The following is a 15,942-nucleotide window of genomic DNA, read 5'->3' as shown; positions in this document are numbered from 1 at the left end:
CTACACTGCTATGAATACCAGATGTCTTTCAAAACCCTGCCAGCGCGAGTCAAAATTAATGATGCAACCCCATGAAACTGTCCGTCAGTCCGCGATCCGTCATATTCTTTTGATATTGTCGAGGTTGTAGAGCTGAATGCTGAGCTCACCTAATGTAATATGGAATAAGCAACTTTCACTGGCCTCGGTGTTTCGATATAAAAGGTGATCGGACCTTGCTTGACCACAGATTTACAGAACCAAGTCTATCAAGTTAAGACGAGATTCAGGGCCTTCCGACTCCAAAGCTGTGAACAAACAGTTGAACCATGAGGCAGACTGAGATAGGACCAGACCAGGGGTACGGGACAGCTCTGGAAGTGGCTTTAGAAAACAAAATAGGAATTTACTTAAAGGTGCATTATGTAGCTTTTTATGCAGCTGTATGGGTGGTGAGCGCGGCATCTTTATTTTCCATCACAATGGCCTCTTTGATGCTCCAGGATCAGTTGTTTCAGAGTTTTCACTTCTGACGGAGCCCTCTCACCAGAAAATCTACAAAACAGTTGTAGAGGCCACCGTGATGGAAAGTAAAGGTTAAAGCAGTACTAAGTAACGTGTTTACCTTAATAAATCCTTTTCGTAGTCCCTGTGGGGGTAATACAACTGTTTATGGGATGATTGGAGGGTCTTTCATCTCCCCCTGGTGTCTCTGACCAGAAAACCATGTTTGCAACTTGACTGCCACCGGACCGGAGCAACCAATACACACTAATGGAATCACGAAGAAGAAGCTAACATGCTAATGGAGAAAGCTAACTGCGGGCTAACGTCACTTTAAACAGTATTTACACAAGTTTGAGTGAAAAAAAATCTTTCCATTGTATAATTGGATGTGCAATATCCCTCTCTCCCTTCGCCTTTCCTGTCAGCGTAGTATTTACTCTCCAAGACAATTAATAACTTAAAAAATCGTAACCACGACACCTGCAGTTGCGCTTATGGCCTCTAGGGGCAAGAGTTACTTAGCACTGCTTTAATGTTAACCACCGATTTGGGTCACAAAAAGGACAATTGCGCACCAATATGAAGTTTTGTTTTTTGCATAAAACGTTGCATAATGCAGCTTACAGCTTGATTTAACGATGAATGTAGGCTAGAGATACCCAAAATTATGTAAAATGAAGACAATGCTTTCATTTACAAAATCCCAGCACTCTTTAGAAGACCTAGTCCCTCTGCTGCAGTAGTTTACTGTCAGACAATAACATGTGGTTAAAGATTTGTTTGGTGAGGTCAGTGCAATTTTCGTACATCCATGATCACACACACTCACTGGGGGGACATCTGTTTTTGAGCCTGAGTGTAACCCACTCAAGGCTCCACTTGGTGGCAGTATTTCAACTTTTTCTTTTGTTTTATGATAGCATATTCTTGACTTGTGGTCTAAACATGTTTAACAGTTATCTGAGCTCACATTGATAATCAATTATGTAGATACCGTCAGCAAAGTATAGACACACCTTGAGATCTGTTAAAGTCTTACCTTGGTTTCTTCAACTCCTTGGCCTTTTCCAGCTTGAGTCTCCTGAGCTCTAATGTTTTTCTGTCACTTTTGTATAGTTTCTCATCTTTTCTCTCCTTCAGCCGGTAATCAGATTGATCTCTGAAAGCATGTCTGGCACTACACACTTCTGCTTTCTTGCGAGCCTCAGCTTCCTTTAGGAGCATTAAGTGTTGCCCTGTTTTCTGCCTCTCCTACACACGTGTTACATGACCTCATGGTTAAAGGTTTTTGAACACGACAAGGGCCACAGTTGAAAGATAAAATAAATAAATAATAAAACCCCAAGAAGTTGCGAGCCTTTTCCAGGGTACATTTCTTTCAATATTTACCTAATGAAGCATTAGTGACACGTCCACAGCACATGTAACTTTGTGGGAGCGCGTAGTTCAGAATAGGCTGTGGTCATGCTTTTAATCCTATCAAAATGTTTTACAATGCCTCAGCAATAGGTTTTAGGACCGACCTCGAGAATATGCTGTGCACGGACTTCCTCCTCCACGGATTTGCTGAACGAGCCTGATTTTCTCCTGGTAAAAGGATGAGGACGAGAGACTAGAGCAAATGAATTAAGAGCGAAGTTACGCGTGTTAAGGAATGGGGTAGAAGGCTGGTACTGTGGTTTTATGTCATTTAAGTGAGTGGCATTTTGGAGGACAGCAACTTTTAACTTTCTTTTTTTAAACAGTGTAGGCTCTGCTGTGGCTAACTTCATGTTGGACAACTAATTCATGTCCAAGTGTTTTTGTTGTGTCAAATTAGTGCTTCAAGACTAAAACACACATACATAAACACAGAAGACTCTTTTGATGAGTATTCACATCCTTAAAGATACATTACGCAACTTTTTATGTGGAAATTAAAAGTTTTATTTGTGCGTATTTGACCTTTCAGTGACCCATCGGTCTTTATTCTTATTTTTCATCTAAGTGGCCTCTATGATGCTCCAGGATCCATTTTTTTAGATTTTCTGGTAGGTTTTCACTGTGGACACACCCACTCACCAGTAAAGCTACAAAATAATTGATCCGGGAGAGTTGTAGAGGCCAAGTAAAGGAAAGGAAAGGCACCTTGCTAAACACCCATGCAGCCATTGGGTCACAGCAAGGTCAATTACGCAGAAATATCAAGTTTTTTTCCGCATTAAAAGTTGCATAATGCAGCTTTAAAGTTGTTTACATGCTGTAAGTGATGATCCACCAGCCGTATTCTTTATGCTATGTAGTATTTATTTCAGTATTTATAACTGTGATGATTAAAACTCATTTATGTAGGTCACAAAACCAACTAAAATGTTGCTGTAACGCTGTTGCATAAAGCACAACGTCAGCCGTACCAAATGTAATCCCAATCACATCGACACCGACTGCTGATTTTGGAAACCTTTGAAAGAGGACGTGAAAAATTCAAAACCAATTGCTTTAAACCAGAGTCAAAGCATAGCAGAAGCACCCTCCCCATGGGGACAGGCTGGAGATGTACTGCTCCCTGCAAAGTTATGGATCCTGCCGCACATTAAATCATCTTATACAGACCATAACAGTTTATAGCTTTGTAGTGGAAACAATTTGAGCTCTGCCATGATCAAAAGGATCCCATAAACCTGTCTGAACTGGTTTCAAAGCACACATGTATCAGCATGTATGGGGAGCAGCGTTTTTGAACACTTGAGGAGATGGAGCAAAGAAATCCAAGATTTGCATGAAGAAGAAGAAACTAACAAATAAATGTGGTTCAGACTAAAGAAAATCTCTTAAAGAGGGGGTATTATGCTTTTTTCAATCACATAGCACCAGTCTATAGCACACTACAATGATGACGAAACCTTCTGTTGGTCTGTAAATGCAGTAAATTAGAATAACTGCCTTGTATAAAATTGCTCTCTCAAAATGGCTGTAGCGAATGTCTTGAAATAGGCGTCTGTCTCTTTAAGAACCTCTGACCCTTTCCGACACGCCCCCTCCACACGCTGTCTGTGGCATCAGTGGGGAGGGGGTTCTGCTGAGGAGCAGTGGTTGGTTACTCGGCTGGTGATAAAAGCTCGGAGGCGTCTCCAGGAGGTGGGGGCGTTCCTAGGAGGACCCAGGCAAAGCTATCCCTAAAATGGCTGCCATCAGAGTTTTTACAGATTACTCAAAAATACGTGAATGTGCCAAGGCAACACTTCAGGCATGTTTTTAATGAGGGAATGACATAACGTGATGTAAAGCTTGAAAAAGTCGATTTTGCATAACCTTTTAAAATAGGCCACACGATGCAACAAAATGGATGCAGACATGAAAAGTTACTTTGCTCCTCAGCCGCCAATATTGCTTTATGGAAACAGTCAATCATTCATTTAACCAGAATACAAATACCATACAACCAGATTTAGAAATGGCATAAAGTTATGGATCCTGTATAAAAGTAATATGTTTGTTATACAGACAGCAGGAGTTTCAATAACCCTCAATAAAACTACACTAGGTCCCCTCCGCTCGTGTTGCTCTGTCGTGAAGCCTCAGCAACCTTTAGTATCAGAATAATACATGATATAACGGGACAAATATACCCACTGGATTCCCTCGTACTGCTTCAAATAAGAAAAACAATCTTTAAATCACAGTCACCACCACACGCCAAACTCTACTACTGACACATTTACTGTACCTGGGAGTGGCTCAGTGGTAAAAGAAGCCATGCATTTTAAGTTATCGCCACAGCGCTGCCAAAACTGTCCGAGGGAGGATATCTGTACTGAGGAGGGAGCAGTTGGCTGAGGGGCTCGGCGAGGATTTGGCCAAGTTTTTTGACGAGTCCTGTATCCATCACTGTTGACCTGACTGCTCTCTTTGATATCCTCCTCGGATTCTGAGTTTATTTCGACACTGTTGCCAGAATCTGTGGCATACCGCAGATACAAAAAATAAGCATCAAATTGATCCTAATTACTATACCAAATGTTTAAAAAAATAAGGCACAGTGATTTTTGGGGGAAAACTTTGCGATTAACTTTGCTGATTGAACACAAGGATTTCCTCACAGTGAACATTTGGAACATGCAACAAAATTTGAGAAAAAAACAAAAAATAACATGCATTTCAGAGCAGGTTTGTCGAGGCTTATTCTACCAAGTTAGCAGGTTTTATATGTAATGAAGAAGAATCTGGGGAGACAAATTACAGACTCATAAGCAGACATCACACTACCAAAAATACTTGCAGCATTTCCCGAGTTTTTCTAGTTTAAGAACCCTTTCAATTGAGACCCAACAATTTAAAGTGACAGTCTGTAAGTTTGCAAAGTGAGGCGCGATAGAGTGAAATCTGAAAGTAAACACATTTCTCCCCTCTTTAACCAGCCCTCTTTAAAAGCCCTTTTTATTTTCCAAAACGAGAAGAACAGGAATAGAATTTAAAGAAAGTAGTAAACTATCAAGCTCCTCCCCCTCCCTTCTGATTGGACTAGACGGGCTGGTTCACAGGAAAAGCCTGTTTCGTTGGTCAACGCGGGAGGATGCTGAGACTCTGATTAGTTGCTGAGATCCGGGAAGGAGGGGCTTTACAAAGAATAACATGTTTGCATCATTACTTTATTTACATCGAAATGCAAGACCTTGACTCACTTTGTTTTGGTTGACCTTTGTAAATATTGTAAATACCTTTTGTTTGAGTATTGTGTCACCCCGTTGTAAAATTTACCTTTTACACTCCTTTTATTAAATTACAACTTTATTTAACCTTTTTACATCTTGGTTTTTGTTACTTCCGTCTACCTAGCTGAGCCGGGTTGTTACACCATGTGATGATTTTGCACATTTTATCAAATTTGAAAAACATTTAGACATCCATACACTTCCATCACTTTAGGTGTTACTGTCTGTCTGCAACTGTGCCATTTTCTTCGTCCATCTCTGACGTTTTTCTGTTGTCCATAAATGTTTCCATAGCTGGCTGGCTGTCATGCTAGGTTGCTGCCCGCTGCTTGTACTTAACTTAATAGGCTCTTGACATTGGGAGAAATGGCCAATTAGCTGATTGTCGGTCTTCTTCAGTTCTTCCCCTCTGAGGATGTGGACACGAGAGGCCGAGATAAGCTGAGGTCTTCAGGAGTGAGGAAGTTACTGAGACACTTGGCTGAGTTTGCTGATCTGTGGTGGTGTCCCTGTGTAGATCTGTTCTTCCAGAGCTGGTGCGAGGCGTCCTCTTTTTGAGCGACTGAAGTGCTGTATGTCAGGCGCTGAGTGGGAGGAGGGAGACAGAAAGAGACGGGAAGAAGACAGTATGTCATGTCATCTCTACTGCAACAACCTGACAGCGAGCACACACATCCTCTTCAGAACCCACAACTACTGCTACTGCAGGCAATCGGGGGGCCATTTGACAAAAAAGGTATGAGTATTACCTTTGTACTTTATACATTAGAGCCTGTTTAGCTTCAGTTTTCTTCCCAAAATCAGGTTAGAACTGAGGACGCCCCTAGGATGTCTTGCGAGAGATTTTCTATTATCATTTCCAAAGAACACTCACCGTCAGGCCATTATCTCTGTCTGAGTCAGACGCATTACTTCGGTCACTGGGGTCAACCATCCTCCTCCTCCTCCTCCTCCTCCTCCAGGTCTTCAGGATCACTGCTGCCGTTCTGATTCTCGCTGAAGCTCACTGACATTGACCCAGACTGCCTGCCACTCGAACTTACAGCCCCCTTAGAGGCTTTCTGTGAGTGATTATCCAGAAGAAGAAAAAGTGAGGGGATAGTTGACCGTACCAGGCACAAAACATCTGCATTTTCAAAGCAATGTAAATTTGCCTGTTCTCCACCTCATATTACACTACCATACCTTCGTGCAACCTCACATCTTACATCTTTATTTATTTTAAATCAAACACAGCAACAATGAAATGCATCACTGCTCCTCTATGCATTATAGCTCCAGGCTACAATTAAAAAATCACTTAAAACGAGGAGATGTAAGCACAGTGTGGGCTGAGAGACACGTCACATCACACTAGAAAAAGTTAAAGTGGAGCTTCTCATAAACGTCCACAAGGGTATTCATGTTTGTCTTTTCTTTCATTTTCACCGTTGTAAGTTTTTTCAAATGATTTTTAAGGGAAAGTAACTTTTTTGAGCTTTTTGGCAACTTACAATGTTGTTCTCTCATCAAAAACACTCCTGGGTCAGTGTTTCTTGCCGCTGGCGCATCTTGGAGTAATCTTTTGAATCTTTTCCGGCGGTTATTCTTAGCACCACTGCTCCCAATGGGCTTACGGAGACATCACAGGAAGTGAAACAACTGTTTTGTTTCAGTTATTTTAGATAGTGCTGAAGATGTGTTGGAGATTATTACCGAATACCTACGAAAAGCATAAGACCCCATTTTAGAGGCTTCATTTAAACATGTCAAATCATTTGCTATAAATTCAAGTACAAAGTCAGCAGAAATAGTACATTCATTTACATGTACTCACCATACCCCAGTCAAAGCATTTATTAACTGGCACCCTACATTGAATTGTGTAGAGCTAACCTTTACGTTGAGCCTTAGGACACATACCGTATATTACTGATGTTAGTGTGGTAACAAATAAACAAACAGCTCACATATGAGCTAAAGACATTTGAGACCTCCAAATTTCTTCTTCTGAAACACTGAAGAGGCACCAAGAGCCACACCCTCAGTGGAGGCGTCACAAGAGGAGCTACAGAAAACAAAAAAGGGTCAAAAGAGGAGGCTCAGCTGCAGCGGCTCAGGACTAATATCTGAATACAAATTCATTGTATGGTTGTACAGTGACAAATAGAAGCACTTACTTCTCCGTTCTGCTTCCAAAATCAACAAGATCGCAATATTAGGTGATGCAATATCCGTATCGTAAGAAGCCACAGTATATCGCATCATCACTGAAGTCTTTATCTGACTGAGATCGACACATTTCTTGCAAACTCTACAAAAAAAAATGAATCTATAAATGTGCAAAAGTTAGAGTTAAAGTTTTAGTTTAACATTTCCTAATTGAGTCTTGTTTCGGGGCTGATGTATAGTGTTTTTATACCCAATTTGCTGAAAAACTAGTCACTTACAATTTGTGTTTAATTAGAATGGAACATATCGTGTTGAAATGGTTTAGTGAAGTATCGCAATAATATCATTCCCGCGATAACAATGAGGATTAGAGATGATTTAAAATATGGAACAGAGCCTGTCATCTGCATACAAACATCCTCAACATGAAAGATATGGGCTTTTCGCCACAGTCAATGCTATATTGAGGCGAGAGGCGAAGGCGTTCGTCACTGCCGCTACACAGTAAACACATCCCCCCAATCCTTGTCCTTTAAAAAACAAAACACCATGTACATTTTGTTGCAGAACACCTCCAGAACATGTGCACGGGGAACTTATTAAACTTCCCACACAAAAGAACCCCGTCAGGATTGGGAATCATTAGACCCAGATAAGTCCCGCTGTGAAGAAGAAAAGCCAGCCATCTCTGTTGTCTTGGATACAGAGAACAACAGGGCACTTGCCAAACAGCGCAATAAAAGGAAATTGACTGACTTGACTTTGTTCGTTAACCTTCAAAAGAACCTTCTGAGTGTTTCGCTTCCTTTTTAGCTTATTTGAACAAAGAGACTGTTCATAACTTTTAGCATTGCTGTGATAGTGACTCTGAAAGTCACAAAACAAGACAAAAATCAGGTATAGCGCCTTTAAGAGCAAATTGGACGGGGTAAAACTGATGGAAATTTTAGGAATGATTTAAGTAAAGAAAGTGTTGGAAGCAAATGTTATTCTTTGATAACATTTAAAGCCATAATTTGAGAAAAAATTTGGACAACTGTGACATTTCATTCTTTTTAATGCCCATCAATTAGATAATTTCATTATGGGGTTTTGTTCGTCCACTGAAAGCGTTGGCGCTAATATGAAGTCACTGAGGGGGGTCGAAGCACATTTGTCTGAGATGTCAGGTATGAATTAAAGGCAGCTTGGATCAAGGTAAACATGTTCTTCAAAGCTCTCCTCTGTCTTTCCTGCTCTGAAATCCCAGCCCGGACACAGCCGTCATCGTGACAGGAGGCGCTGTGGTGACCCAAACAAAGCACTAAACCAGATCGGGCGAGTCCCTCCTGAGCGCCTGTCACACTGCGTCCATATGTCCTCTGCATTAATGGAGTGACCTGTGCTTGACGTGTGCAACCAACCACCTGTGCACTTCCTGGTGGAGCTTCAAACATACATTTACTCCAGTTAGAGCAGCTTGTGTGCTGCATGATGACTGATTAATGTAAATAAAGCCATGAAATGCATACCCTTCTTCATATTGTTCATGAGATGAGAGGCCTATGGTTGACTCTTCCGTGCATATCATTTCCAGTTGGTCTTTCAAAAGTATTCAGGCAGGCAAGTGTCCATTTTAATTAGTTATTCGCTGCAACATGGACCTGCTTCTGCTTAAATCAATAACATGACAGTTGTGTAGAAATATAAATAAACACAGGCAAACCAGGAGTGACAGTTTGCAGATAAACCGCTCCTGAATGAATTGTTGTGGTGCCAAAGGGTAATTTTAATTGAAAAGCAAGCCCACCATTTTTCAAAACAAATTTAATGAGATGTTTTTGTAAAGCAATAATGATCCTGATTCTAACGAGCAAGAAGGCTTGTATTTTATATGACCCATATATCCTTATGTCATATAGCAGGGGTAGGCAACGTCAGGCCCAAAGGCCAAATCCGGCCCCCCAACATAAAACCTTTGGTCCCCAAGAGGACTTTGAAGAAGTACGATTTCATAAATCAGAGACCAAATACATGATGAAGCACTCTAAAGTGTGGAAAATCTTATCAATGTTCTCACAGTTCCAGGCAAAACACCCCATTAGGTCATAGGCATATCTACAAAACTAATATTTGTAGAAAAAAGGTACTTTTGTTGCTCAAAGTACACAGTTGTGAGTTTCGCCCCTTGGTGATTTGGCAATGAATGAATGAATCTGCCCTCCACGACACAAAGCCTACATATAGTTATGTCAAATGTGCATATGATCTCACAGAATGACGTGATCATCCTACATGTGTCGCATGGTCGTTTTAGTGAATTGTATCAAGAGATGTGGCTCTGACTTCACTGCCATCATAAAGGCATCATGCGGGTCAGTGCCCTCTGCTGTCTGTACTGATGCGCCAAAGCTTCTGGCTATAGTTTGTCTGATCAGCTGTCACTGAGACTCATCTGGAAAACAAATTGAAATGGCATGAAGAGTATCATAAAAGCTTCTCCGAAAACATGCCAGGGTCAAGCAATCAAAGTATCAAAAAAACAAACACTGCAAAACTAAGCAATTGTTCCACCTTGTGGCCAAAGTTGAACACATGTATTGAAATGACTTCCCTCGTTTGTTGAGACATGATTAAGTATTTACATTTCACTAATGTAATCATTTAAATGTTTGCATTCAAAGTCATGCAGTTTCTCTGCATTTGCAAGAAAGAAAGATTTGACCCATTTTATTTTTTTATTTTACCTTTTTTCAATGGACTTTTTAAAACATGTCACTGGTTCAACCTCAGAGTAAATCAAAGGAAAAAGTAACTCCATTTATTCAAGTCAAGTTTTTTCTGAATCAATGTATTTTATTTTTCTAAGTAACTCCTACGTCATTTAGGCTTTCACTCCTGAGACTATTTTGATCCGCCTAATAAAATGAACAGGGGCCTTTTCTGTTTAAAAACAAGCTTTATTTTGCAAAACACACTAGGGCTCAGAAACTGCCAAATTATTCACAAGTATTGCACAGAGAAGGAATCATGCTGCTTTAAGGCCATCACATGTTAAGCAACATTTTACAAAAGGCAAATTGCATCATTCTGAAGAAACAACAAATGGCAAATGTTGATTGTCTTACCCCTACATTTGTAATTACAAAAAGGAATATCAGAACGTTCTTTGTTCATTAAACTGGCTTTGGCGACTCCTTAAAGTCGAAATTAAATAGGTTTTCTTAAAAGAACTTACAGGCAATTCTTCTCTGACTTTGTAACATAAAACTGTCCAGAAATGCAACTGTTGCATTTCTGAAAACTAGAGCGCTAATGAAAATAATGACTCTGACCTACAGCTTCTAAAGTTAAAGCTCAACTCAGCTCAGTCTTTTTCTCCCAAACTGCATATTCTAAGTGAGATTCAGACATACTAAAATCTCTGAAAAGACAGAAACTTTTTTGTTCCCCAGAAGTGTTAATGTGTGCTATAGAGAAGTTAGTAACAACAAGCCCTCAAAATCACACAGTAGTGACCGACTTGCCTTAAAGGGATAATGCAGTACTTGCAGGTATTTGCTTCTCCGAGAGTACTTGGCATCTGGACCGTCGCAATCAAATGAAAAGTGAGTGTTGCAGTCATACATCACAATGTCCTTAGCAAACCGTAACATATACACCGTCTCCATGAGGTCTTAGAAACCCAGCTAACCCTGCAGTTCAAATTGAGAAATGTCTTCTCAAATGCATGAAAGCACTTTTGACTTTTACTTCATTGCAACTCGGGCCTGTTTCTATACTTTGTACTCCATTACACATGTACCTTTGCAGTGACCTCCGAGTGACACACAGCAGGTGAATCTGAAAACACACAAATAATAAAGTCTGGAAACACCAGCTGCGCATGTTGCACAATTCTTCCTAAAAATAACTCTTGCAGTGGTTTGCAAATCTGTGCCAAACACCCTACTTTTGCCTCCTCTCTAGATGCAAAGGCTACTTCAGTTTCAGCAATTTCTCCAGTGTCGACGATAATTCCTATCACAATGCCCGTCATGCAGCCCATCTTGGTATAAGGAAAACATGAATGAGTTTGAAAATGATTGAAAACTACGCTGACTTTTATAAATAAAAACGAGGAACGATCTTTTACAGAACACTGAACTGCCTTTGCATCATTTCCTCATCAAGCACACAGGCGGCAGCTCATGGAGACCGAACCTTTCACAACAAATCAAACATCACCCGTTCAGAAGATTGTTGTGGCGTAAGCGTCTGCCACCATCAAAAGAAAGAGGAAACCGTGAGAAGGAACGGTCAGCATTACTGTCCTCCGGGATTTCCTTTGGGACACAAAAACATCCATATATATATCTCCCAGTGTTGGCCCTGTCTCTGGATTACAGAAACCATGAAGCCAAATGAAACTAAAAGACGATAAAGTGAAAGTATAGTGTCCTATGTACGTCTACATAATCACATTGATCGGAATTCATGCTTTCCAATGACATTTAAGGCCTTCAATTCATTCACTGACTTTCAATGCTTTAGACCCAGGGCAACAAAGTCCACAGGATAAAAGCCACGATCAGATCAACTACACCTTATTTAGCCTTCATAAATGATGCACATCTGGTAAATATCTAAAACACTACGACTTTAGAATACCAAATTTGAGCATTTGTCAAGAAATTGGATGTTTGACACTTGGAGCGCCGTCCCATTCCTACTCCAGTTACATGCGTCAGGATCTGGCATAAAAAACTGGTTCACTTACATGGCGATACAGCGGCTTCAACTGGCCACGATGAGCAGCATGCATCAATACAAAAGTGTCTGTGCCATCGCGTCTCCAAACACTTTTACTTCACAATTACCGGACTACCCCTTCAACGCAAACACTTTCGGTCTCTGTGATTAGCGAGAGGAAAAACTTCAAAATGTTAAACACAACAACAACAACAAAAAAACCCAGACACTGTTTAATCTCTCCCTACAGCTTTTCTAAACTGGCTTGTTCTATGGTGTCGTGTCGGTCTCCTCGGCCTCCACCAGGCAGGACTGGTCATTGTCCAGGACTCGGAAGGGCGGGTGGTACTCGAAGGCGGAGAGGATGCCTGAGCCGAGGCTGTTCTTCTGCTGTAGGAACCAGATAACGGCCGAGATTCCCATGATGGCCACCACGCTGAGTATGACCAGGGCGGACAGCACGGCGCTCGCTTCTGAAAAGAGGAGGGGACGGGGTAGGGGGAACAAAGCAAGGAAGGTAAACAAACGCGCACAACAAGAAAAAAAAAGGAGTCTCAAAGGACGACTTACTGTGTGTGGCGTTGGCTGTTTCTGAAAGATGAGGAAAAAAGACTTTTGTTAGAATGAGCAACATGTTTCCTGCTGTATAGTTATGTAATAGAATTTACAAGTTACATGTTTATTCCCCATTGGCTTAAAAGTTCAACAGAAAAACAAAGTGGTCAAAGGGAAGTATTTTATAACTTTGACTTCCACTTGAAGCCGGTGCAAGAAAATGAAACCTGTTGCGCCTTACTTTGCGCGGTCTCGCAAACAACTCCATTCTCCACTTCGTCCTGGCAGCTGACATTCTCCCACCTCCCGGACACAGAGTGCAGAGCCACACACGTGTCTATGAGTACAAGGTCTGGAGGGGAGGGGCTGTACTCCCAGTTGGTGTATTGCACTGTGGAGTTATCAGCCCACCGCATGTCTTCAGCTAAAGAAAAGAAAAACAGTCAATACAATACTTGGCTCTCAAACGTCTTTTTCCTAAACTTCTGAACTGAAACTGTAAATGGTGTACGTGCCAGAAGTAAGCAAAGATTAAAAGTATTTGGTTCTTAAGTCCTGCGCTTTGGACCCTTTGCATGCAGCTCCCTAAGCTTGGATCTATACAGAGATGTGATCCAGAGGTCATGTGAATAAACAGCTAGGTTACAAATTATAAGAAGAATAAAAATAGATGAGCATTTAGGTTGGACAAATCATAACACAGTTGGCACAAACTGGCAACATAGACATTCCCAGCAATCATAATGATTGACTTGGAATTTGACAAAAAAAATGTTGTTCAATCTAACCTTCAATCATTCAAAAGTCCATTCCTTTCCCACACAAGGGTTTGGACAACACACGCAATTATATCATAAATATGATATAATTGCGTGTTGCTATTTCACAAGGTTGAAACACATGATTATAGATGCAATAATATTGTCCCCTGTGCGTTAGAGAGTGAGGATTATTCTGAGCTCAGACGTTGTTCACAGCTGCACTTGTACTTAACTGTTTGTGTCATAATACATTCCCAGCCACACATTGACGTTGCCTTTCCACACCTCTGGGCTATAATTAATGACAAAGTCATTCTCCTCAACGCTCTGGACGGTCAACAGATCTATAAAAAGCAGACACAATATATCATTCAGAAATGGGTTCAGTTACAGATGAAGACGGTAATCCCAGTGCGTTACAAACCAAATCCCCGGCACAGGGTCTTCGCTCTTTGTAAAGTGTAGCTTTTGATCGCATCTTCTTGTCCATGAACAAAATGGTAACATCTGTCTTTGAAAGGCACCCACACTCTTCCGTCTGCGGGACAATCTGAGGAAAACAAACAAAACTTTGAGATCATCTTGAAAAACAAAATATATTAATCATAATGAATGAATGACTTAATGCAGCTACATCTGGTGTTATTACAGCTTTTCCTCTTGAAGAACCCACACTGTGATTTGTCTGATAACCCACTCACTAACTAGTTTTCTCACAGCTCGGGCTGTCACGATAAGTACTATATTGACTTATCGTTCAACAAATAACATATAAACGATACATTTTGGGCTTGGTATTTATCGTCTGTAGATTTATTAGCAACCCCCATATGTTTTCTTTTTCTTTTCTATTTCTAACTGAAGCAAATTGAGTAACATTATATTTCATGTTTATTGCAGCTAGTGAGGTATTTTAGGATAGGATTATGTACCTTTACTGTCATTTGGTTGACAATTTCGAGTATGTTTGAGTCAATAATACTTTCCTGCCTCAATATATCGAACTTCAAATTTGTTATCGTGACAGGCCGACTCACAGCTTGCCTTGGAATTGGGATAAATCACCTACTTTGATCCCGAGACATGCAGATTGTTCTCAGAAGTCATGCTTTCTGAACATGATCAACCGAAAACAAGCACTTTCCAATCATTATAACATCGCCTGTACACCATGCTCCGCCAGGCAAACGCAAGCACAACCAAAGGGAACAGATGAGCACCGTGTTCTCGCATGTTCTGTAAACTTTGCACCGTTTCGTTACGAAATCCTTGAATGCCCTCTCCACTTCCCAAAAATACGGGTTAGTTGCGCCTCCAAAGCGAGCACGCGCACACTCACTGCGGGCCTGCTCGCAATCGCTGCTGCGCCACAAAACCCCCAACAATGACGTGATTCTATTACAGCGACAAGACGCACTTTAACAACTTACCACCGGTGTCTGCGAGAGCCCGCTGCGGCTGGAGGCACAGCACGCACAGCACGCACAGCAGCGGACCGAAACACGGCGTATTCCTCAGCACCTCCATAGCTGCGTGTGCAAGCGCCATGCTCCTCCACAAGTTCAGCCTCCTCCTGCACTCCCCCGGCAAGTATTTCTAGTTCAATTGTAACCACCTCTACTTGCCTCTGCGCGCCGCCCACTCACATCAACAAAAGATACGGGCTGGTTCTGGCCATGTATTCTTCTTCTTCTTCTTCTTCTTTCTGTGGATTAAAGGCGCGGGGTGCTACATTGAAGCGAAGAACAGAAGAAGAAGAACATTGAACAGAAGAAGAAAAAGCGAGCAACAACTGCGCGTGCAAACAAAAGGAGGCAGCGGGGAGTGCGTGTTTGTTCTGCGGTGATGTGAACACGCAGCGCTGTGCGGATGCCCACCGCTAGATGTCGCAATATGCAAAGAATTTCTTAAAAACGTTCACCCCCAGCACGCGCACTTCTAGGCACCGTCATGAATACACTGGCAGGTTTTTAAATGTCAAAGCGTTGTTTTCATTTTGAGCTCGCATCCTCGTAGCTTTTACTAATAGTGAGTATGATATACCCAGACGAGTGTAGTGTTTTACTAAGTCATGGCCTGACAAGTTCAGCCTGCTGCTCAGTCTAAAATGCAAATATGCTGGTTATAGTGAAAGTTGTATATTGACAATTGCATTGGTTTCGAGCTCATTTTCTGTATGTTCTTGATGTGGAGACGACTTCTGGAAGCCTCCCTGCAATGCCTCTGAAGCCCTCCAGGTGCCTCCACTTTGGAACCATTAAAGGTAAAGGGGTCACTCACCAGTATTGGGGACAGGCCCACCTTAATGTGCCCATAGGCCCCTGGGCAGAAACAGAAATGTAGGCCCCCACGCCCCCTCAGCGCAAACCTATAACCCTGACCCTAAATCCTACAAAAACCCTGGGCTAGCGTACTCCTCCTCTGGGCCAGGTAGGTGCACACATGTGAGCACTCCAGGTGCACACATAGGATTTGTTTGTTTGTTTGTATACTTTATTGTCCCCGTAGGGAAATTTGTCCTCTGCATTTAACCCATCCTTCGATGCCGCTGGGGCAACCCGTAAGGAGCAGTGGTCGACGGCCGTGCC

General features: G+C 41.7%; 2 protein-coding genes across 2 annotated transcripts in view; both read right to left on the bottom strand.

Annotated features, from left to right (window-relative positions):
* Positions 1–5,779, bottom strand: part of LOC306967767 (WD repeat, SAM and U-box domain-containing protein 1-like) — a 29,354-nt gene extending 23,575 nt beyond the window's left edge. The window contains exon 1 of the mRNA XM_079562945.1: positions 5,655–5,779. The gene's annotated coding sequence lies outside the window, so the exon portion shown is untranslated. The remainder of the gene's footprint in view (positions 1–5,654) is intronic.
* Positions 5,780–12,218: 6,439 nt separating this feature from the next.
* On the bottom strand, positions 12,219–15,090 carry cd302 (CD302 molecule). The gene is made up of 5 exons (XM_079563014.1): positions 14,785–15,090; positions 13,779–13,904; positions 13,588–13,698; positions 12,835–13,017; positions 12,219–12,511 (listed from the first exon to the last, which is right to left on the bottom strand). Exons 1-5 carry the CDS (start codon positions 14,900–14,902, stop codon positions 12,309–12,311), a joined length of 741 nt encoding a protein of 246 aa, XP_079419140.1. The 5' UTR covers positions 14,903–15,090; the 3' UTR covers positions 12,219–12,308.
* Positions 15,091–15,942: the final 852 nt, after the last annotated feature.

Source organism: Gobius niger, assembly GCF_951799975.1.
Source record: "Gobius niger genome assembly, chromosome: 9".
Taxonomy (NCBI): Eukaryota; Metazoa; Chordata; class Actinopteri; order Gobiiformes; family Gobiidae; genus Gobius; species Gobius niger.
This window is presented reverse-complemented; position numbering and strand designations above follow the sequence as displayed.